Source organism: Durio zibethinus, chromosome 3 (assembly GCF_047325235.1).
Source record: "Durio zibethinus cultivar Kanyao isolate XHJ-2024 chromosome 3, ASM4732523v1, whole genome shotgun sequence".
Taxonomy (NCBI): Eukaryota; Viridiplantae; Streptophyta; class Magnoliopsida; order Malvales; family Malvaceae; genus Durio; species Durio zibethinus.
The window spans coordinates 8,381,645-8,404,333 of record NC_143164.1 but is presented as its reverse complement, the minus strand read 5'-3'; the positions used below and the strand labels follow the sequence as shown (position 1 = coordinate 8,404,333).

Here is a 22,689-nt window from a genome sequence, read left to right as displayed (position 1 = left end):
GTAATCTAAATTAAGTATCATTATATATTTTTTTGTCGAGGATTTCACCTTAACTTTGAGTCTAGACTGAACCCAAGAAAAAAGAAAGAAAACCTGATACTTTGCAGTCCATTTTTTTGGCCCATAAGCCTTTTTCGGTCAACCTAAGGCCCATAAGATGTTTTGCGCGAACTTAAGACCTATAGGCTTGAGACAGGAAACCCAACCCCCCAGGGTTTTGGATTTTAAGTCATAGTTCGAGGCTTTTGGTCGGAGCGTGAGCAGAAGAAAACGGCCGACTCTGCCCTTTCATTCTCTTTCTCTCTGTTTGTTTGCCCAGAAAACACTTTCCAGGAAAAGAAGACAGAAGCTGTAAACCTTCGATGGCTTACCAAAAGGAGCTTCTGGTAAGCTCAAAGGCCGAGCTTAAACGGAAACAAAAAGAAAAAAAGAAAGCAAAATCTGGCGGCTTTGAGTCCTTAAACCTCAGCCCTAATGTCTACAGAGGAATCAAGCGGAAAGGGTACAGAGTACCTACTCCGATTCAGCGCAAGACCATGCCGCTTATTCTCGCTGGACACGACGTCGTTGCCATGGCACGGACAGGTTCGGGGAAAACGGCGGCTTTTTTATTGCCGATGCTGGAGAAGCTGAAGCAGCACGTGCCTCAGGGCGGTGTCCGAGCCCTCATTTTGTCTCCTACTAGAGATTTGGCCTTGCAGACGTTAAAGTTTACCAAGGAATTGGGAAAATTTACAGGTTTTTAATTTTTTTTTTTATGAAGAGGACTTTTTAACGGTAAATTATCATAATTCTTCATTGATTTGTTATATTTTTTAATAATTAAAAAGTTAAAAACTTTTGTGAATAGAAAAATGCATGATTTTAGCTTTATATGGATCGATTATATTGGAGAATGTTTTACATTCTAATCATATTCTTATTTTTAATCAAATATGATTATTCTTTTTAGCAAATTTTGAGCAATCCAAAAGATAGTAGTAAATTCCTTTAGTCATTGATTAGACTGCTCCTTGTTGAGTTTGAGGGACTATTGAGAGTTGTAAAATGTAAAGAAAATGCAATAAAACAGTATTAAGTAAAAAAGCCTAAGCTGTTACTGACATTATCTTTTCATGATTGTAGTATTGGTAATTTGTTTTAACTGACTAAGAATTTGTTTTTGATTGGCCTTCTATCCTTAGTGACAACTTATCAAAATCTGTTGTTTTTGTTGTAGATCTTCGTATTAGTTTGCTTGTTGGTGGTGATAGCATGGAAAGTCAGTTTGAAGAGTTAGCAATGAACCCTGATATTATTATTGCTACTCCTGGTAGACTGATGCACCATCTAACTGAGGTTGATGATATGTCACTTCGTACTGTGGAATATGTGGTATTTGATGAAGCAGATTCACTCTTTGGCATGGGTTTTGCTGAACAATTGCATAAAATCCTTACCCAGCTTAGTGAAAACCGCCAGACCTTGCTCTTCAGTGCAACATTACCGAGTGCCCTTGCTGAGTTTGCTAAGGCTGGTCTGCGAGACCCACAACTTGTGCGGCTTGATTTGGAAACCAAGATTAGCCCTGACCTGAAACTTATGTTTTTTACCTTACGTCAGGAAGAGAAACATGCAGCATTGTTGTACTTGGCAAGGGACCATATTAGTTCTGATCAGCAAACTTTGATATTTGTTTCCACGAAACATCATGTGGAGTTCCTTAATATTTTGTTTAGAGAAGAGGGTATTGAGCCTTCTGTGTGCTATGGTGATATGGATCAAGATGCTCGGAAAATTAATATCTCAAAATTCAGATCAAGAAAAACTATGTTGCTTGTTGTGACAGATGTTGCAGCTAGGGGTATTGACATACCTTTACTTGATAATGTTATCAACTGGGACTTCCCTCCAAAACCCAAAATTTTTGTTCATCGAGTGGGCCGAGCAGCAAGGGCAGGTCGAACTGGTACAGCATTTTCCTTTGTGACAGCTGAGGATATGCCATACCTTCTAGATCTTCATCTATTTCTCTCGAGACCAATCAGGGCTGCACCTACTGAAGAGGAGGTTTTGCAGGATGTGGATGGAGTAATGAATAAAATTGATCAAGCAATTGCAAATGGAGAAACTGTTTATGGACGTTTCCCACAAAAAATTATTGATCTTGTTTCAGATAGGGTTAGGGAAATGATCGATTCATCTGCAGAACTGATGAATTTGCAAAAAACTTGTACAAATGCTTTTCGTTTGTATTCAAAGACTAAACCTCAACCTGCAAGGGAGTCCATCAAAAGAGCAAAGGATTTGCCCCATGAAGGGTTGCATCCAATCTTCAAAAACTTGCTGGAAGGAGGTGAATTGGTGGCACTTGCATTTTCTGAACGCTTGAAAACTTTCAGGTAATTTCTAAAAGCCTTTCACCTGCAATTGTAGTTGTGCTTAATGTTTTAAGTACTCTGTCTTTTTGGCTTTTGGGTGTTTTCCATTTTCACTTTTAATATGTGAGATTTTGAAGTTGCAAAATTTTAACTCTACAATTAATATGCACTAGACCCAAGCAGACAATTCTGGAAGCTGAAGGTGAAGCCGCTAAATCAAAGCATTTGCAGGTAACTCTGCAAGTTTTATTTGTAGCATTTTCTTTCTATTGTCATCGAGTAGTTTCTAATTATGTTAGTTCATTTTCTTTTTCTTGGTTCTTACCTTTTTGTCAGTCTGAATCCTCTTTCTTTGTTTCTTTTGAATATCTTTCTTGCATTGTACAATCTGGTATCCTCGGCAATTAGCCTAAACGTTATGATTTTATGTCCCCTCCCAAACTTTTTTTTTTGTGCTTTAGTCTCTAAAATATTGTATTAGATTAATACGCTGAAGATATGATCAAGCATTCTCGTCTCCTTTTGTCTGCACAAAACTATCACACTGAAAAATCATGATGGTTTTACTTTGTGTTTGGTTTAAATTGGTTCGTGCTCACCAATAATGGATTAGATATGCCAAAAACGGTGAAGAGAAACCTGAAGTGGAATTGGTGATGAAGATGAAGTGGAATTGGTGCAAAGTATAAAAACTTTTACAGGATATTGAAGGAGTTAAGTAGGGATAATTGCTTATTCTTAGTATTAAAAGAACTCTTTCTTGCCAAAAGAGGGAGCTCGCTTAAAATGTAAACTGGAAACTTCCACATTATTTTCAATTGAATTGTTTGCATTGCTGTTAGTAGGCTGGAAACAAATATTTGAAATTCCTCTGTCACCATGATCAACCATCTCATTTTAAGCTGAAATCTTAATGAAGGAAAATCGTAGAATGTGGAGCAATCCTTTCCTACATTTGAGGTCATGATTTTTGTCTTCCAAGTCTTACAACCTAATAGGACAATGAATCTTTTGGAGTTGGTCATGGCATTGCCACATTTGGGATGAGGGTCGTCTAGCTCTCCCTGTCCCTGAGGCAAAATGTTCTTTCCTCGCTCTTATGAGGCAATGAAATAAGAATTTAAAGTTAGAATTTCTTGATGTTCACTTGAATTATTTGTGCTATATCATTTTAATTTTTTTTTCCTTTACTTTCTGTGTATATCTTCCAACTATCTTTTCTATATTTATTTGTATTCTTCATGATATTCAGAATGTGCTTCTTCAATCATGTAAAATATTACATTAAAGTCATGGCTCATTTGTAGGGTTCCTCTGGTCAGTGGGTTGATGTGATGAAGAAGAAGAGAGCTATACATGAGGATATCATTAATCTGGTTCATAAGCAGCGCTCTAGCAATCACATGGAAAAGGTAATTTTGCTATTTGCAAAATTATTGTTTCCTAACACTAGCCATTGAGTAATTGCTACATCTCCCCCCATCTCACTCACCCTCACAAGCCACACTTCTGATATTGTTATGGGATTCTTGTATGGCAAACAATTTTTCCTGGCTAATTGCCACACCTTTTAGTCATTTTTGGAAGTAGTTCAATAGTGTGAATCATTTTTGTGATCTATTTTCAAATTTCATGGTTGTTTTTGGAGGTTCTAAATGCAATGGTTTTGGCAAAATAGGTTGATTTTGACCTATTTTAGTTACAAACATCGCCGATTATGAATGGATTGAGTTTTTTTTCAATTTTATTGGCCATTAATTTTTTTCAATTTTTAGTATGCCTTTTTTTTTTTTTTTTTTTTTTTTTCTGTTCCTTTCTATTTAAGTTCATCTTTTTGATATTTGCAGGAAGTCCAGTCTGAAGTTACTCCTTTGAAGATGAAGGAGATGAAAGGTTTTATCCTCTCCTTTCCCCTTTTTAATCTATTCCTTCTTATTGGAGCTCTCTCTTTCTCTTCCTAACTAAATACCATTTGTTCATTGAGTGTTTTATTTTATTTATTATCTATTTATTTGGGGTGGAAGGGTGAAGAGGGTAACAGGGGCTGCATCTTTTGGTTTGAATTTGTTGAGCTTATCAAAGCCCATAAGAAATATTCATGAATCTTATCTGCCATATCTGTTGGCCAAATGTGAGATCCCTCTTCTAGTGTGGAAAAGGAAACCAACAATTAAACCTGAGTAAAAGTCAGTAAAAAATAGTTAAACAAAAATACATGTAACTAACTATGTTTGTCCAAACAATTAAATTTATTCATTTATAAATGATAGATCTTCTTGGTGATTTTTTTCTTTTTAATGATTTAAAGTTTCTGTACTCTTTTTTTCATATGTTAGAAGCTCGAGGTTCCAAAAGAAAGGCAAAGAACTTCAAGGATGAGGAGTATTACATAAGTTCTGTGCCAACAAATCATGTATGTTACTTTTGTGCCTTTCAACTCAAATTCTTTTCAAATTTGTTGATTTTCCAATAATATTAATATTGGTTGTATTTTCTAATTTCAACTGATCCCAAAGTTATGGGATATAAGGTTTAGCTTATTGTTGTTGTTGTTGTATTTTCTAACGTGTTAAATTTGCTGACTAGTTTGTGTGTATATTGCTATCACTTTCAGCATACAGAGGCTGGCCTCTCAGTAAGAAGTAATGAAGGGTTTGGATCAAACAGGTAAAGTTCATATCCTGATATTTTCTTAGCTCATTCTCCAAGTTTATTCTTCCCCCTATTCTTGCAAGGGGTTTCTGATATGCTATTGTCTCAAGTTTTGGATTGAACAAATCCATAAATTTAAATTTCCTGGAAGGGATTGGAAAGGATGCTTCATGATAAGTCATTAACTTATTATGCTATCTAAATTACTTGTATATTTGACATCTTTTTTAGTCTGTTTGACCTCTCTCCCTCTCTCTTCTCACTTCATATCTGGTAAGCACATTTACATATTCATACTTTGCAGTGGAAGAAGATTCTGCTTTAATCAAGATGTGCATGTATGCTAACACAATGTCAGAAAATGAAATGATTCGAAAATGACTGTTTAATTTTGAACATATGCAATAATTTGGGAGTTATTCCCCTGTCCTGTAATGGTTGGACCTTTGCTCATAATTTTGTTATTTGCAGGTTGGAGTCTGCTGTCCTGGATCTTGTTGCTGACGATGGTGAAGGTTTGCAGAAACAAAAATCCAGATATCATTGGGACAAGGTGCTTGGAACTATTTGAATACTGGTCTTTTATTGTTATCCTATATAAACTGCTTTTTTTTACTCAAGTCATATGAGCCTTTTTTGTGCAGAGGAGTAAAAAGTATGTCAAACTGAATAATGGTGAACGTGTTACAGCTAGTGGAAAGGTATTTTTTCAGCTGTTAATTCTTTTTGTTCTGTCTTTCTGGATGTTCACTTGGTTTCAACTTTCAAGCTTATTGCTTTAAGTTATATGTTGGATGCCATCTCAACCATAGCCAGTGAACTATTCTGGTGCTATATGGAGCTATATGGCCTGCTCTTCTGTCATTCATATACATCCTCACATTTGGCTTCAGTTTGTGATGACTTTATTTGCTGATTTTGTACCCATTGGTCACTGTGGTGCAATGTGGAAACCCTCCCCCCTTTTTTTATCGTTTATAAATTTTCATTATAAATAAATTATTCTTGATGCTATTTATATTCTGTCTTATATGTAAGACAGGGTCTTCGAGGTTGCAAACATGCTACTTTGTTGTTTGGACCTCAGAGTTGTAACTGATCTTAGCAACTAGCTTTCCAATGAATCTATGCTAGGTCTTTCTTGTTCTTTACAAAAGAACATTAAGAGTTGTCAGATAACCTTTTTAGGATTGTCTATAACTGCTGTCCTAATGAAGGTGTTGTTTGTTGATGAAGGATTTATATTGATTCATGCAAAGATGGTGGATTTGCTCAGTAACTTACCTGGAGGTTTGGGACTTCTCACTTTACTTTTCTGTTGTTTGCAGGTTAAGACAGAGAGTGGTGCAAAAGTAAAAGCTCAGAAAACAGGAATATACAAGAAGTGGAAAGAACGATCTCACAGAAAAGTATCTGTCAAAGGAACAAGTAATGGAGAGAATGCTGAGGAGACGACAAATTCATCAGGTAGGGTTCTCATAGTTTTTTTTTTTTTTTCTTCATTTCATTACTAACTATATGTCCCAGTTTAGTTCTTTGGGGTCGTATGCAACCAAGTCTTGGTGGTGGTTTTCATTCTGTTAATTTTAACTTCTCTCACCATATAAAGAATTTTGTTCAATTTGCTGATTTTTTTCTTGTCTTTCTATCTGCTCTTTTCAAACTAGTTCTGATTCTGCTTTTTTGTAAATTGTTTCCACATTGGCCATAATGTTTGTAGCACCTTATCCAAGTCTCTGTTTTTAGCTGCTAAACTAGTCTTTCCATTATTCTCCCAGCATGATAATTGCTATTGATACCAGATTTTCTTGGTCATCAATTCTTGCATGCTCGCTTGGAAAATAAGTGCACAGTGCTTTTACAAACAGTGAGATGACTGAACAAGTAAATTGAACTTTCTATGGAAGTGCATAGGTTTTTGTGGGCGATAATAATGCCAAATCTGCCATTACCTTTATCCCTTTCCATTTCTCAAATTGAAAGTTGCTTGTAATAGCAATTAGACATTCCTCTTCCTATTGTATGCAACTAGGCTACCTGGTTTATATTGCTGTTAGTCTTCTGATGATAGAATAAATCCATTTATTCTGAAAAATATTTCATGCAGGAGACTATCGCTCACGAGGTAATGGTAGAAACTTCAGAGGGAACAAGAAATCGCAGCACACTATGCCTAATGCTCATGTGCGTTCAGAAATTAAAGATTTTGAACAAGTCCGAAAGGAAAGGCAGAAAAAAGCTAATAAAATATCATACGTGAAGGGCAAAGCCAACAAGACCAAGGGTAAAAAACCGGGCAGAAGTGGAAAACGAGGAAAGTCCAAGTAGTAGAAGCTTGCGAGATTTGATTGCAAAGAGATTGTTGCAGTTTTAGAGTCCACAAAAGCAGATGACATATAGCTTCTTACTAGCAAAATCAAAGGGGCTCGAAAATGTTTTGACCTTCCAACAATTTTTTTTTTAATGAGCATTAAACTTAACTGCTGCAATAGTATCACAGATGATGCTCATTCCCTTTTTATTGTATTGAGTTAGTTGGGTCTTATTTATATGCCACACAAGGGTTTTTTTTCCGCCTTGAGGAAAAGCTGGAAGCTGGAAATTGTTAGATAAGTGGACGTTATTTCTGTTTGGTTGAGGGGCAAAAGAATGTGATTTATGACCTTATTATTGCATAGAAATGCAGGGAATATGCTTAACAAATTTGTAGGTACATATGTGCATCCACTTTTATATGTTCTTATATTGTTTTTCAACTCATTGGGCTCTAAATGCAGCAAATCCATGTGAGGGCTGTATGCTGCATGAATTTTCCATGCATCCAAGACAGTTTAGGCAATATTAGGTGTAATGCAATTCATGATTTGTTGCAGGAATGAAGGCAGATTCCAGCTTCATAGGCAGTACAATACTCAATGGGCATGGATTTAGTACCAAACTGCTTATGTATTAAACAAGTCATCATTCACTACACCAGCAGAAAGATATCCAATGCAATTGGTGCAGAAAGCAAAGCTGATCAAATGTATTATTCAATTCTCGAGTTGCCTAAAGGGCTTCAACTTTGATGCTATAAGCAGGTTTTCATGATGTTTGCTATTCACTTTTGTCATAACGATGCAGCATTTCTTTGACTAGTATGTTAGAAAGTATAATTACCATGTTTTTCTGGGCCCTCCCACAGCCAACAGCTAATGAGTAGGGATGGTGGGAGAATCTGTATAATTTTGATTTGTGCGTCATTTTTTAATGGAAAACAGTTAAGAATGGTCCTAATAACTTTCAACATTGGCAATAATGAACTGATTTAAGCATTAGTTTCATTCAGGGGCAATAACAGGCTACGTGATGATCTCTTCCTTGTATAGAGGTTGATTCATCTTTGCGACCTTTATTTCAAAAAAGGGTTAATATAATGAATGGGTCTTGAACAATAATGAAGTCTATAATGTGGTATTTACTTGAATTTTATAAATTTTTAATGTTATATCTGATTTATAAATTTATTAATTAATATGTGATATTTGAAATATAAATTTATTATAATTTTTTAAATATTACATTAATTAACAGATTTATAATTCAGATATTAATTAAAAATTTTTAAATTTGAATATCATATTAAATATTTTACTAATTTAACATTAACCCTTCTACAAAATTATATACTGGCCAGAAAAATTCCAGGGATACAATTCGTAATGTGAAAATCTTTTCCTTGTATAAAAAATATAATACTCAATTTTATGCAGATGAAATTCAAAACTTTACACGCAAGGGTTCAAGTTTAAGAACAGAACAACCTAGAAAACAAGTAGCCATGGCAGCCCTGAATGGTATCAAATAAAGGGACCGTTTGGCAAGCATCCTCAACAGGACGATCCATCCATTTTTTGGACATAGCTTCAGCAACAGGAGCAATCTGATGCTGCAACACAGCAGCACCTAAAGGTCCAACTAAATTCAACCTTGTTGCAGCTGAAATAACATCTCTCATAGTCATAAACATGTAAGCCCTTTGACTGGTTCCACTGTCCATCCCTAAAAGTCCAGAGATAAGCCCAAAGACAGGAGCATGGTGGAAAGAAACAACCCCAGAGCCAATAGAAACATCTCTCATCGATTTGAGGGATGGAACTTCAGTAAAGACAGAAGCCGCCACTCTCATGAGGGAAGATCCTTGTGAAACTGATGCCTTTCGACCCACTTCATTAGTTAAAGTTGCATCTAAGATTGTGTCAAGTTTCTGCCAGTTCTCTAAAGTAGGATTCGTAGTTGTCGAGTAAACAAAAGGTAGGAGTAAACTCCCAGTATTCTCTAACAAATGAATGATAAAATTTTTCAGATTGTCAGGGCCTGAGACTATACGTGCCTGAATTGCTGCCTCAAGACCAAAGGAATGAGCAAACCCACCCGTGGGAAGAATAGAATCCAGGAGTTGCCATTGGCTCCACTGCAAAATAGAGTCTCCCTTTCTGATTTTGTCTGTTTGAACCAAATCTTGCTCCATTGGAAGACAGCAATAACCCGCGCAGTGAATCAATCTTGATTAATCTCTCTTTCTGTACTTCTGGGATCCTTTTCCTAAGGAAAAAAGAGCAAGCTCCTTTGACCTTCACTCGAATTAGCAGACAGATGAGAAAAGTAAAGAAAAGAGAGCAAAACAAGGCCCATGCCTTCGACTGCCGAAAAGCTATGGCCCTTTATTCGTTGAACATGTCGACAACACAATCGTAGCAGCCCCACACTTTTTGCTTTGGGATGGTACAGCAAAGACTATTTTTTTATTGGGCTAAAATGTGAGTTTCAATTCCTTATCCAGCCTGACAAGAACCCCACATGATTGGCCCTACTCTCAAAAATCTCATACCTGATAGCCCACCAAAAAAGATCAAACCCAGCCCACCGACAGCTCTGATAACTTAAAAAGCAATAAAAAAAAGTAGGCGTTTTCATATGATAAGCATCATTATATTGACAGTTAAAATACTGCTATTCTCCCGCGAAAAAGCAGTTTTCAGGTATTTGTTTAATGCAGTGAAGAACTGGAAAGGCAAGAGAAGCTCGTGGCCCTCACTAAGTTGCCACCTCTTTCACACTCACTTTTTTACTTTGTTCCTTCTTTTTCAATTCGTCTCTTTAACGGTTAATATCCCAAGCTTTGCAACGCTGTCCTCCAAGAAGCTGGGGCTTAGTACTCACCATTGAGACAAGGATCAAGAAAAATGGTGAAGGAAACTGAGTACTATGATGTTCTTGGTGTTAGTCCATCAGCTTCCGAGGAGGAGATTCGAAAAGCTTATTATCTTAAGGTTTGGAATTTTGGGATACTTTCTTTTTCTTATTAGTAATTGGTTTATGTTTTCAATGGTTTTAAGGTTTTTATTTTATTGGTAGTTGGTTTTGACAAGGATGTTGTCATGTTCTTAATCTTTATATTATTCCATGATTTATATTCTCTAGTATTTCTCACTAGAATAAGCTTTAGTTTCCATGGCATGATCAAATAGAAGAATGAAGTAAGAAATTGTTTCTTTATTTTGTTTGTACTTATCTTCTTCTATTGTGCTTTCTAATGTATTTATTGAATCTTGATCCTCCTTGATGATCATGTGCATTCTTTTCTCTCCTTTCTTCTTTTTATTTTTTTCCAAATATTTTGAAGCTAGATCTTGTTGGTCTAATGGAAAATTTTGCTTGTTAGTCTGAGTGCCTCTATGGGAGAGGAAGAGGTTGTTATAATGGAGGAATGGATATTGGAAATCATTGAAATTCTGATTGTTAGATGATGATAAGACCTGATACGTTTTAAGAATCGTGCTCTTTCATGGCTTCTTAATATTTTCCTCCCTAAACACAAAATTTTATTAACTATATAGTGATAGTCAAGAATATTATAGCTAGGTGTTATTATTGGTACAGGCAAGGCAATTTCATCCAGACAAAAATCCAAATGATCCTCACGCTGCTGATAGATTTCAGGTAAGTTGACTAATATTGTTGCTAATTTAAGTTATTTTTCCACAGAAGAAGTTCTTTTACCCAATACAGCCACTTAATGAAAGGGAACATTAATGCATTGATGATCTTCATTTCTCCAGATATTAGGTGAAGCTTATCAAGTTCTGAGTGATCCTGTTCAAAGAGACGCATATGATCGAAATGGAAAATACAGCATATCGAGGTATGACATTCACATTGGTGTTGATCATACATGTTTTAAGCTAGGTTAAGTTCTGTTTTGTTTTGTGACGGTTAGGGTGGCACTGTATGAAAATTGATCATTATTTTTCAGTTTCTGATGCTTAATGATGAAGCTACCAACTAGCTCTGTTTGCAACTAGGAACTTGCAGAGTTGCTTACTGTGCAGATTTAGAGATTTCATTACTTTTACTGAGTCTAGGCATGCAGCTGGGCAGAAGATATTCAGGCCAGATGATTGTCTGGATTTGTAGAATTTGAATGTTATCCTATCTTAAGAATTTTATTTTCACTTCTTTGAGCTTTGTTAGGCAGCTCTATGCATTCTTCAGATGAATATATTAGCAACCAAGAGCACTCAATACAAGTTCTCTTGCATCGTTTTGTCTGACGCTAACTTTATTTTTAGTTGACAATTGTGATGAGAGATTGGCTACAAAACTAGGGCAGTTGATAAAGAGAACGCTTCCATTTAGTGGTAGAAATAATAAATTCAACTAGATATATATTTGCGGCAAACACTGAAAGAAAAATCAAAATGGAACACTCCGCAATATTCCAAAGCCCAAAACTTCTTTTCTGGGAAGGCCTGTGGTATATTTTGATAAACTAATAGTAACAGTCAACAAATTGAATCCTGGACACCAAAAAAAATATGCTTAATCTATGACTAAGTTTTCTATTTTAAGCTTTACTGTTAGTTGCATAATCATCTTTAGAACTTCATTTTGCTCATCTATAACTTAATATCTAACCCTTGGTTCTTAACAACAAGATGTTAGCTGTGCAACTATTTTAACTTTTTCCTATCTTTTTTTTTTTTTTTTTTGAGCATCCATATTAATAACTACTACTCTTTCTAAAGGATTTTCTAGCCTGCTAATAATTAGGCCTTTTTGTTCTCAGGGAAACCATGCTTGATCCAACAGCAGTCTTTGCTCTTCTCTTTGGAAGTGAATTATTTGAGGACTACATAGGACATCTTGCTGTTGCATCTATGGCATCTTCAGAACTAGCCGGTGAAACAGACAATCCTGAAAAACTGCATGATAAGTTGAAGGCAAGTGTGCTCCCAGGTTAAACTAATTCCTGAACATTCATTCTATGGAAATGGATGGTCAGTTCTTATCATACATCAAATCAGATGAATGTATGGCAACTGGCAATATCAATTTTCGTTCTTCCTTGATATGATTATCTTTATTAAAAAGTTGCTTGAATAGTAGCAGTCCTAGTCTGCAATAAGGGTAGTACGCAGCTGTTAAATAACGGCCTCTAATGTCCTTTCTTATAATCAAAGTCGTGCCCTGACTTCTTAAACTCCAACTTAGCAAACGGAAATATTTACACCAACATGGTGACTTGTAGATTGTGAAAACAAGTTTAATGTCACAAAGAGAAACAATGTAGGCTAACTGTTTACAGTAGTAAATCTGAACTGAGATTTGGTGAATCCTGTCTGGTAGTTGACATGGGCCACATGGCCAAAACTGATCAAACTCTTTAGTGTTACAGAATAATCGGGCTCTTTGTAGTTTCTTATAACACATTTTCTATAATCTATAACAGCGCTTTTGTTGTGCAACCTTTAATGCAGGCTGTTCAAAAGGAAAGAGAAGAAAAGCTAGCAAGATCATTAAAAGATTTTGTTAGCCAATATGTCCAAGGTGATAAAGATGGATTCTTTCAGCATGCAGAATCTGAAGCTAGACGGCTGTCTGATACTGGTAAATAGAGTTACCAAAGCATATCCAGGTTCCGCTTTTTATATTTGACATGTACTGTTAATGAGAGGCATTTTCTTGTGCTAATTAAGTGTTGAACTGCTTATTTGTGTCTATCGAGCAAAATTTTAAATTATTTTATGTGTCTACATTCAGAACTTTACAAAATAAGGATCTTTACATGGCAATGGATGAAAATCTCAATGACTGCCCCTCAACTGTAGCCCAAACATTTCACTCCTCTTACCCCAAAAAATGTGACTGAAGTGCTATTCTCAGCTTTGTGTTCTGAGGTAGCCTGAAAATAATCTTAAAAATTTCTTATACAAATCAGCATAAACCAGAAGTAGTATCTATCAGTCCTGATCCTCTGACAGATTGGACAATTCTATGGTTCAATGAGTTTAACGGCAGCGGATCATTGCACTAGCCTTCTGGTACTTATCCACAATAAATTTTGATGTTAGTAATCTCTATTGGCTTGAATTTGCAGCTTTTGGAGTTGATATATTACAAACTATTGGCTACATATACTCAAGACAGGCAGCCCAAGAGCTTGGAAAGAAAGCAATCTATCTTGGTGTACCGTTTTTAGCTGAGTGGGTTCGCCACAAGGGACATTTCTGGAAGTCACAGATTACTGCAGCAAAAGGCAAGTTAAAAAAAATTTATAAGCACCCTTCCCCATTTTGCTCCTCCAACTAACCAAAATCAGTACTGCCTGGAAGTTTTGTCTACCACTGATATGGTTAGAAATAACTGCAGGCGCTTTTCAGTTACTGCAACTTCAAGAAGACATCCGCCGGCAATTTAAAAGGGATGCTAGTGTCCCTCGAAATGATGTTGAATCACATATACGCTTAAATAAGGAAACTTTGATGAACTCATTGTGGAAATTGAATGTCGTGGATATAGAAGTAACCCTTGTACATGTGTGCCAAATGGTGAGTTTCTGTGTATCTTAGTGAAGTTATACTTGTTCACTAGATGGTCATTTCATATAGCTGGATATCTTTGCTATCTGTGGATTGTCTAGCGGAATTATACGCTAAGAAAACCCTTGCAGTGTGGAGATTAAGAAATTTGGTTAAGGCTTTTTTGAACTCAACTCAAGGAATATTTACTACTTTAAAGTAGCCCATCTTTGTACTTTTAAGTGAAAGGATTCTGTATAAGTTCTGACAATCGGTTTACAGGTGCTGCGAGAAAATAATGTCAAGAAGGAGGAACTCAAAACTAGAGCTCTGGCTCTGAAAATGCTTGGGAAGATATTTCAGGTGAAGAATTCATTAAATTAGCAAAAGAAACCACGTTTGAATTTTCATCAATATGAGTCAAATTTGTCATTTATTGTATTCTTTATGCTTGTTGTAGCTGAGGCCTAAAAGAGGCTAACAGTGTAGATATATATATATATATATATATATATTAAACATTCACATTTTTTGGTGTAAAATAATATGACTGAACTGAAAATGAACACCAAGAGAGTGGAGAAGGGGGGCAAAACCTAGACGTTTATGGAGTTTCGAGTGTCATTTGCCTTCTTTCTTTCCCTTTTTTTCCCTGGCAGGAGAAATGTTTCGTTTGTAGCTTCCGATGATGGTAGGAAGCCAAACATACTAAGAATGCACAATAAGGAAGTATTCATATTCTATCATATGAGATCATTTGGAAGAAACCGAAGGAGATTTACGCTTTGGACATTATTTGACCAGGAACAACAAGCTCAAAATGGTGGAACATCAAGGAGGAAAAATGTTGCTGAAATAGATGATGATGATGATGATGATGACGGAAGCAGTTCCGACGGCAGCAGTGAAGAGGAGTCACCTAGAGCACTTTCGTACCGAACTCCTTTTCTCACTCAGGCATGTTAGAATTTCTTCAGGACTAATATATGAATGCATATGCAATTTCATTCATTTTTAATTTTGACACAGAAGCATGATAATAGCACATGATATATGTGCGCAAACCCTGAATGAATGACAAGAAAAGATTCCCTGGTAATTTAAGAAATTCTATCAAGAACTTTGTCAGGTTAAGACAATAGTGTCTAGCTTAACTAATCAGATTTTGTAAACTAATCTGAAATCGTTTAGTCTGTTGAATCATGGGTGATTATGATTGCTGTAAAACTTTCAAGTGATGATCAAGAAATAAATTTGGATATATTGGACATTTTCCTAGGATAACTTCAGAATTTTGGAAAAATTATGGTAAAAAGTTAGTTTTGAGTTCTATTAAACATCATTTTCCATTGATACTCTTGTCGTTGACATAAACTAGTAGATTGTGGCTAGTAACCAGCTGTAGAGACCCACCAGTTTTAAATCTTACTGCCCTTGAAAATCTACTGAAGAAGAAATTAAGTGAGGAAGCAGAAACTTTAGAAGCAAAAGAAATTGTTTTTTTTTTTTTTTGGCCAATAGGGAAATTGTGCCTGCTAAATTTCTTTGCTAAACGGGAGATTTGACTCTTTATCAAATGGCATTCTTCTTCCGGAGATCCTCGAACTGACAAACAAATCTATCAAATGCATTTGAAATGTTACAGTCATTGATTGTTTTGAGCTCAGGATTGCACACCTAACTGTTTACTCAGAATTTTTCATGTTCTATAAATTAGTGATCAGTTTTTCTTTTATCAAATTCCTACTGGCATCACATGGAAGTTCAACAGCAAGAATTTTACTATAACCTATGTGTCATTGCCACTATCTGCAAAAGAAGAATTATGCTAAAATGTCAAATAAATTGCCAATAGTAGGATCTGGTGAATGCATATTTATGAGTTGTTTCATTTATCTCGCAGGGTATTGGTAGACTCTTCAGATGCCTCTGTAACCCAGCATTTGATGTGGATGATGATGAAATTGTGTTCAAAAGCAAATGATTGCATGTGTATGTTTGTAAATTAGCGTTATCGGACGGTGGCACTATCAATTTCTTGCCCCAAAATGTCTTAAAAACGAAGACGTTTTCTTGCAACACCATATTCCTTGCTGATGACTGTCAAAATTTGTGCTTGATTTCTCACTAAAATGAAAAAAGAAAAGAAAAAGAAAAACTAAGGAAAAGAATACTCTCTGCAAAGACTTTTAATAGTTTGGGATTTAAAAAAAAAATTATAAAGTTAGGCTTTTTTAATGATGTCTGTCATCTGAATGCAATCGTGATAGCCATTTTAAGAGAGTGGCTTTGGGCTGATATCTTCACAGTGCTCTTGGGGTCCTGTGGCCAGAGACTTCTAGAGCTCTAGGGTATTGTCCTCCACACAAAATTCTATTGAACTAACTACTAAGCTATAGGTTAAGATGAATCAATGATCTAACATCATTCACCTAAGAAGGAAAAGCAAAGTATACGTTACCAAGTAATTTGGTGTTAGGAATTAATATATTCTCTCTAGTCCACATTTTGTTAGCAAAAAGAAAGTTGCTCTCCACAGTTAGTCACTATCATGATACTATTTTAGCATTCTCGTGCGGCTAAAGATGAAGTTGCTCATCATGCTTCTTGAAGCATGCAGGATGTTAAGAAACAGTGTTTACAATTGAATTAACTTCCTGCGTTGGGATGTAAACTCTCTCAGCCAAGGCCTTCCATTACATCATATCATTAGATTCAAAGACAAGGTTTCACAATTGAAGCGAACTGTCAATGAGATTAGGGACAGAAATGAACGTTGCCGAGTTTGATTGCTTATGAATGTTGCTATGGTTAAGGCTATAGGGACACAAAACCAACCACCCTAAAAATACTTCGCTTTACTTGCATGCAAGTTCAAGTTTCATTATTAAAACCACAACCAGTCAAAACAGATACTTGAAAACAGTATAGTTTTGGCTTCCAAAAGCCAAATAACGCATAATTACAAATCAAAAGGGCGGATATAACATTTTCAAAGTGCATCCAGCCCATGCTGTACGACAAGATAATAAATATGCACTTCTCAACACAATCCTATTTACAGGGAGGGAACCTCGTCCTTGGTTTTTTTGTTCGGCCAGGCGGAAATCTATTGTCTCTAAGCCCTTGGATAAGAAAAATTACTTACAAAATCAACATTGGCATCACCTTCAATGAGTTTTATGGAGAACACTGTTCAGCGTGCGGTGTGCATGGACAGCACAAGCACAATGCACAGACGTTAAATTCAAGCAGCCACTCATGACAAGGGAATGCCTTCCAGAGCATGTGTGAAGAGCAGGGAATGTGTCACATAATGCCTGAACAGCTGAAGGAGTCAGTGCAGTACACTGGCTTATATTGAGACTTCTAAGACCTTCCTCGTCGTATCCACCCTTCATGGACTGCCACATCGAAGGCTTATTCTTCACTCGGCTGTGAGCCAGTGAGTAAATTGCCCTGTCTGTGATATTCCGACAATAGTACAGATCGAGTGACCTCAAATGAAGACACTTATTTGCCAAAGCAATCACGCTATCATCTGCAATAAAAATTTAGAAGTTCATCAATCTTCATCTTCAAATCATGCCTTAGTTACCTTCCATTCTTGATATTGAAAATGGTAAATATGCTTAGTTATTGAATGAACAAATAATATGTCAATCTGATACTGCTACTATTTTACGAGTAAGGTCCTTTCTTCCACATGTCTGTAAAACTTAGTCAAAGGGTTAGTTTCTAATTCAACAAAATTTTAGAAAAATAATTGTGTTCTATTCACCAAGATATCAAGTTTTAGGAACGTAGGAGTGAAATGTTCTTGGAAGACTGAACATAAGCCTGCTTCACATGCTCGAAGTGATAATAAAAATTTCTTAATATAGGTAGACCACTCTCCTGAAAACCTTCACATATTTTCCAAATTGGACCATCTTAAAAAGTATAGGGAAGCCAACTTAAAGTCAATAAATAGACAGTATATATTTAAATAAGAATGCATAATTTTTAAATTGGGTTTATGGGCTACCATTGGCACTAGATGCTGCCTATTCATTACCATTGCAGCTATCCTGTCTCAAGGCATAGAAGGCTATACATGGAAGCAACATGCTATGTCAAGTTATATAATCCAAAGGGAGATGAATTGGGCTAGAGAATTAGAACTTAGAACAAAAAATAACATGTCACATCAGAGGTGGCCCAAACCTAAGCTGTGATATACTACATTATGAATACCAAATAAGCAACCAACGCAATGAATACCTGTTATGCGGACACAGCCACACAGGTCCAGGTATCTGAGATCAGGGCATCCATAAGCCAGACTCATAACTCCTAGATCACCAACATTGTCACACCATCCCAGATTTAAAGATTGCAACATATTGCAGTTTTGTCCAATAGCCTGCGTATAATCGATTCAAGCAAATCATTTTTTTAATCAGCAAGTAAACAATAACTAGTCAGAATACTGTTCATACCTGCAAAGCACGGTCAGTTGCAGCTTTAACACATCCACAGATATTTAATATTTTTAGTTTTCGACAAAACTTAGTCAAATATTCAAGAGCTTCATCACTGAATGATGCGCAGCCACTGATATTAAGTTTTGTAAGGTTAGGACAACCATGGGCCAATGCATACAATGAGCAATCGCCAAGCTTGAAACTTTTGCTGAGGTCCAGATCCTGCAGATCGTGACAAAAATTTGCAAAAGTCTCAACAGCATTGTCTTCTAACTGTGGGTTCTCTTGGCGCAGAATAAGAGTTTGCAATTTGGTAAATTTAGGAGAAAGAGATAGAACCAAGTTGTTCATGTTCTTTCTGCACCTGAAGCCAAGACACACAACCCAGTAATTAGCAAGTAGGATATTAAGGAATGAAGACACAAAGAACAAGTCATCAGCTATCTTACCAAAGACAAGGAATAAACAAGGAATTAAAGGATAAAATAAAGAAATGGGGCACATGTCATTGCTAAAACAATTCAAATTGGAAAATAACTGGCCAGGAGAAAAGGAAAAGAAAATTTATTAAGTCGCATACAGGAGAGGAAAAGCAACAAACTAAAACTACACACAACAACAATCTGAATACAGCTAAGCAGAGTATGAAAAATTTTTCGGCCGACAAGTTAGATTTAAGATACCTCAAGATCTCCCCATCTAAAACAAGCTTTACCTATCATTATTAAGATTAAGGCTCCATTTGGTAGGAAGGAAAGAAAGGGGTAAGTAAGGAAAAAAGTTAATCTAATGGTTGAGCTTCATAACAACAAGTACTATTTTGTAGCTCAACCATTAGGTCATAGCTTTTTTCTTCTTTACCCCGTTTTTTCCTTTCTACAAAATGGAGCATAAATGTTTTGCATGTTATAAAATTATCAGATGGGGCACAAAAAAAATACCATAAGCATGAATATACAGTAACAGAAAATTGATCAACCCAAGTTGGAGACAGATTTCTGCTCATGTATTGTTTTATCCTGTCTATTCAGAAACAAAAGTACTATTATTTATTCAGGAACAAATGTCCTAGGCATAACAAACTCGAGAAAGCTGCATACATGTTTCAAAATCAACCAAACACCAATACATTATTTGTAAACTTGTATCCTTTATGAAGGTTCTACAAAATCAAAAGCATAGTCAAATAGATATCTGAAGGTATGCTACTTCATGCTATGAAGGTTAAATTTGACCAGGACAGACCACCCTGGCCACTTTTACAGTGTTCCAAATCATGCAAGTTTGCTGGTTAATCATAACTCAAACGCTAAGTGACCAGTGCAAATAGAAAATCATGGATCTAAGGCTAATCGAAAATGGAAATTTATGAGATTAACTCAGCAAACTTTTGAGGAAGATTGAAAAACCTTAAGGATACTTAAAAACAGAGACTGAAGCAACAGTTGGTTCATTCTGATGACTCTAGCAATGCGGATCAATTCAATATCTTGAGCACTTCATGGAGAATGGTTTAGGCCTCTTGCTACCTATCAGTTGGAGAAACTAGCAATTCAGAAAACTCACATTTCCTCAAGTTGGGATTGATGAATATGAACAGTATCTAGAATTGATACATGCAGAGAGAGCACCAACATGGTCGTCAAGGATATAGCATCAAGAAGAAGGTGTGGATTACAGTCATAGTACTTAGAAGATCCCCCTTAAAGCTATAAAAGAACCACGAACTGACAATCCATTATCTCAGAAGGCCAGACATATGAATCTCTAGGCTGCAATGCGTCCAAAACTGCTAAAAGCTTTTACCTTAGAGCTAGAGATAAAAAAACACAGAACAGTAAATGCCTTTCTTAATGTTATATTAACTTCTCTCCCCGCTATATTCATAACTCTAGTTCACACAAACAAGAAAAACATTATTCGTTATCTTAAGTCTTAGCACTAAAAATGTTTTCAGAAAACATAATATGTGTTTGCTTGTGCCAGTATTCATAAGATATATCAGAAGAAGATATTTTACAAATTGTAAATTACTCGGTAGTTCTAATCTTATAACTATTTGAGAGATAATAATAGTTAACAAACATTACAAATAAAAAATAAACATCAAACAATTGTTAACGAGAAAAAAGAAAAGCACAAGTACTGGTATTTTATAAAGAGTAAACAGTGAAAAGATCATATACCAGGAGAGACACAGTTGTGTGAGGCCTAAGCAAATGGCATCCCTCCACCCACAACAAACACCAGAAGCAACAATAACAGTCCGATCATCAACTAGAGAGACAATTCTCAACAGCAGCTCCATAGGAATATCTTTCCACTTGGTGATCACCACACCCTCCATCTTAACTCCCTCACCATTCTTTCCACCAGCAACCATCATAAGCTTCTTAAAGCCCAAGCTCAAGTCTTCACTTCCTAACTTTGCTTCAGCTATCATTTCACTCTCTTTTTTTCCCACCACTGCCTTTTACACAAACTTATATGTATATGTTTTGGGATCGATACTAATTTGCTTGGCCCTATAACCCAAAATAAAAAAGAATAAAGTTAGAATAGAGGGAAAAAAATTGAATTCAGTGAACAAAGCCCAGTAAAACAACAAGTGTCTAGAAAAGCAATTGAATCCACCTGTCAAAACCATAAGAAATTTGCAGAAATGTAACTGAGGACCACAAAAGCAATCAAATTCCAGAACTTTTCTAATATTTTAAGTACCCCAATCTAAAATTTTGCCATCCTTTTTAGTTTTAACTCTTCTGGTCATATAAAAAAACAGTTTGTTCGAAAGAGAAGCAAAAAGAAGCATGCTGTTATTTCTGGTAGCAGAGTTGCTCTGCTTCTTTGGATTTTCGGAATAAAAAATTTTCAACTATCCCAAAAAAAAAAAAAAAAAAAAAAAAACCATCTCAACAAATTGGATATCAGAGTGACAGCCATAAAAAGAATTGCAAAAATGATCAGTGAAAAAGGAAAGCAAAACAATCCCATTTATAATTTATTTGATTGTATGATTGCAAAATCAACATTTCTAGCTAAAAATAACAACTTCATAACTTAAGAAGATGATCTTTCATGTAGAAGACTAAAATTTAGCCCGCTTCAAAATCAGCAACTCAATTTATCCAACAAAAAGAAATGGATGAAACAAGAGATAATTCCCAATAACAAAATTTAATTAAAAAAAATAATGGAAGACTGAAATTGTGGTCATACCATTTCTGGGTTTTCTTCGTTTTCCGGCTTTGTTTTGTTACAAATTCGTTTCTTTTTTGTGTCCAAATGAGATAAACAAAGCAGCAAAAACAAGATTTATAGACAAAAGACAGAGGGACAGAGAGAGTGAGAGTGGCGAAATTTAACGTGCCACGTGTCAGAAGACACTTGATGTGATAAAAACGTAGTGGGACCTAGAAAAGAAAGAGAAATTACGAGAAATTCGAAGCAATAAAGTTAGACAAGAATTTAAAAAAAAAAAAAAAAAAAAAGTAGGGGCCAGTTTGAGGTTAATGTACAAAGTTCCTCTTTTGTTAAAAACCGAAGCTGCACCGCAAAAGCAATCAATAAAAGATTACGTCTGTAAACATCAATTTGTTAAGAATAAATAAATAAATACGTAATATAAGTATAAAATATAAAATATAATAAAAAAATATGAAATAATATAAAAAAATAAAAAAAATAGAATAGAACAAAAAAATTAAGGATGACATTGGTACCATCCTCGGCACCACTACCACCACCCATACCACCAGATCCTACACATCACTCTTCTGATCACTATATCATACATTCCACCTTTCTAATTACTTTTTCCGTTGACAAAACTATCGGATATGACCAAAACTAATAAAAGAAGCATGAGGCTCGTGCTTACACCAGTGCCGAACCCCATGCCCTTTCCCTCAAACACACATGACTGGAGCTCTATAAATAGAGCTCCTAACGAAGCCAAAAAAAAAAAAAGAAAAAGGAAAGAGACGTTGCAAAAAAAAATGAAAAAAAATACACAAAAAATACACATCCTCCTGTAAGGAGGCACCCAGTACCTAGAGCTTCATGCACAAAAAAAAAGGGTCAGTTTCATAAAAAGAAAAAGAGTCAAAATACACAAAAAAATAACCTCACCAAAACTTTGAAAGCAGATTTATGGAAGTGGACACTCCTTTTGGTGAAAAGGAAGTCAGATCTGTGCTCAGGGGCTCGAGAGGAGTTTGTGAGAGTTTTTTTTGAAATTTTTGACAACCGGCTACGATGGTCGGAGATCACCGCCGAGAAGACCACGACGGCCGTCACGACGGATGGCCACCGGCACCAGGTCTGCTTGAAAAAAAAAACAGAGGAAGAAAGATTTTTTTTTTCGAAGGA

General features: G+C 35.8%; 4 protein-coding genes across 5 annotated transcripts; 2 read left to right on the top strand and 2 right to left on the bottom strand.

Annotated features, from left to right (window-relative positions):
• The first annotated feature begins 254 nt into the window (after positions 1-254).
• Positions 255-7,727, top strand: LOC111298735 (putative DEAD-box ATP-dependent RNA helicase 29). Its single transcript, XM_022893465.2, has 11 exons — positions 255-738; positions 1,220-2,381; positions 2,534-2,591; positions 3,668-3,772; positions 4,208-4,253; positions 4,697-4,773; positions 4,975-5,027; positions 5,484-5,565; positions 5,657-5,713; positions 6,341-6,479; positions 7,120-7,727. Exons 1-11 carry the CDS (start codon positions 363-365, stop codon positions 7,338-7,340), a joined length of 2,376 nt encoding a protein of 791 aa, XP_022749200.1. The 5' UTR covers positions 255-362; the 3' UTR covers positions 7,341-7,727.
• A 984-nt stretch (positions 7,728-8,711) lies between these two features.
• UREF (urease accessory protein F) lies at positions 8,712-9,661 on the bottom strand. The gene has a single exon (XM_022893482.2). It carries the CDS (start codon positions 9,520-9,522, stop codon positions 8,800-8,802), a length of 723 nt encoding a protein of 240 aa, XP_022749217.2. The 5' UTR covers positions 9,523-9,661; the 3' UTR covers positions 8,712-8,799.
• An 11-nt stretch (positions 9,662-9,672) lies between these two features.
• On the top strand, positions 9,673-15,946 carry LOC111298763 (DNAJ heat shock N-terminal domain-containing protein). 2 transcript variants are annotated; one of them, XM_022893492.2, is made up of 11 exons: positions 9,673-9,811; positions 10,027-10,324; positions 10,935-10,994; positions 11,114-11,196; positions 12,121-12,274; positions 12,812-12,941; positions 13,432-13,590; positions 13,704-13,882; positions 14,135-14,215; positions 14,657-14,809; positions 15,756-15,946. In XM_022893492.2, exons 2-11 carry the CDS (start codon positions 10,238-10,240, stop codon positions 15,834-15,836), a joined length of 1,167 nt encoding a protein of 388 aa, XP_022749227.2. In that variant the 5' UTR covers positions 9,673-9,811; positions 10,027-10,237; the 3' UTR covers positions 15,837-15,946. The 2 variants fall into 2 exon arrangements, with proteins under 2 accessions (XP_022749227.2, XP_089614496.1); XM_089758370.1 differs by lacking the exon at positions 15,756-15,946 and having other exon boundaries at positions 9,723-10,324; positions 14,512-14,795.
• A 755-nt stretch (positions 15,947-16,701) lies between these two features.
• On the bottom strand, positions 16,702-21,722 carry LOC111298713 (F-box protein SKP2A-like). Its single transcript, XM_022893443.2, has 5 exons — positions 21,538-21,722; positions 20,505-20,843; positions 18,334-18,682; positions 18,116-18,257; positions 16,702-17,393 (listed from the first exon to the last, which is right to left on the bottom strand). The coding sequence occupies exons 2-5, from the start codon at positions 20,759-20,761 to the stop codon at positions 17,023-17,025; spliced, it is 1,119 nt and encodes a 372-aa protein (XP_022749178.2). The 5' UTR covers positions 20,762-20,843; positions 21,538-21,722; the 3' UTR covers positions 16,702-17,022.
• Positions 21,723-22,689: the final 967 nt, after the last annotated feature.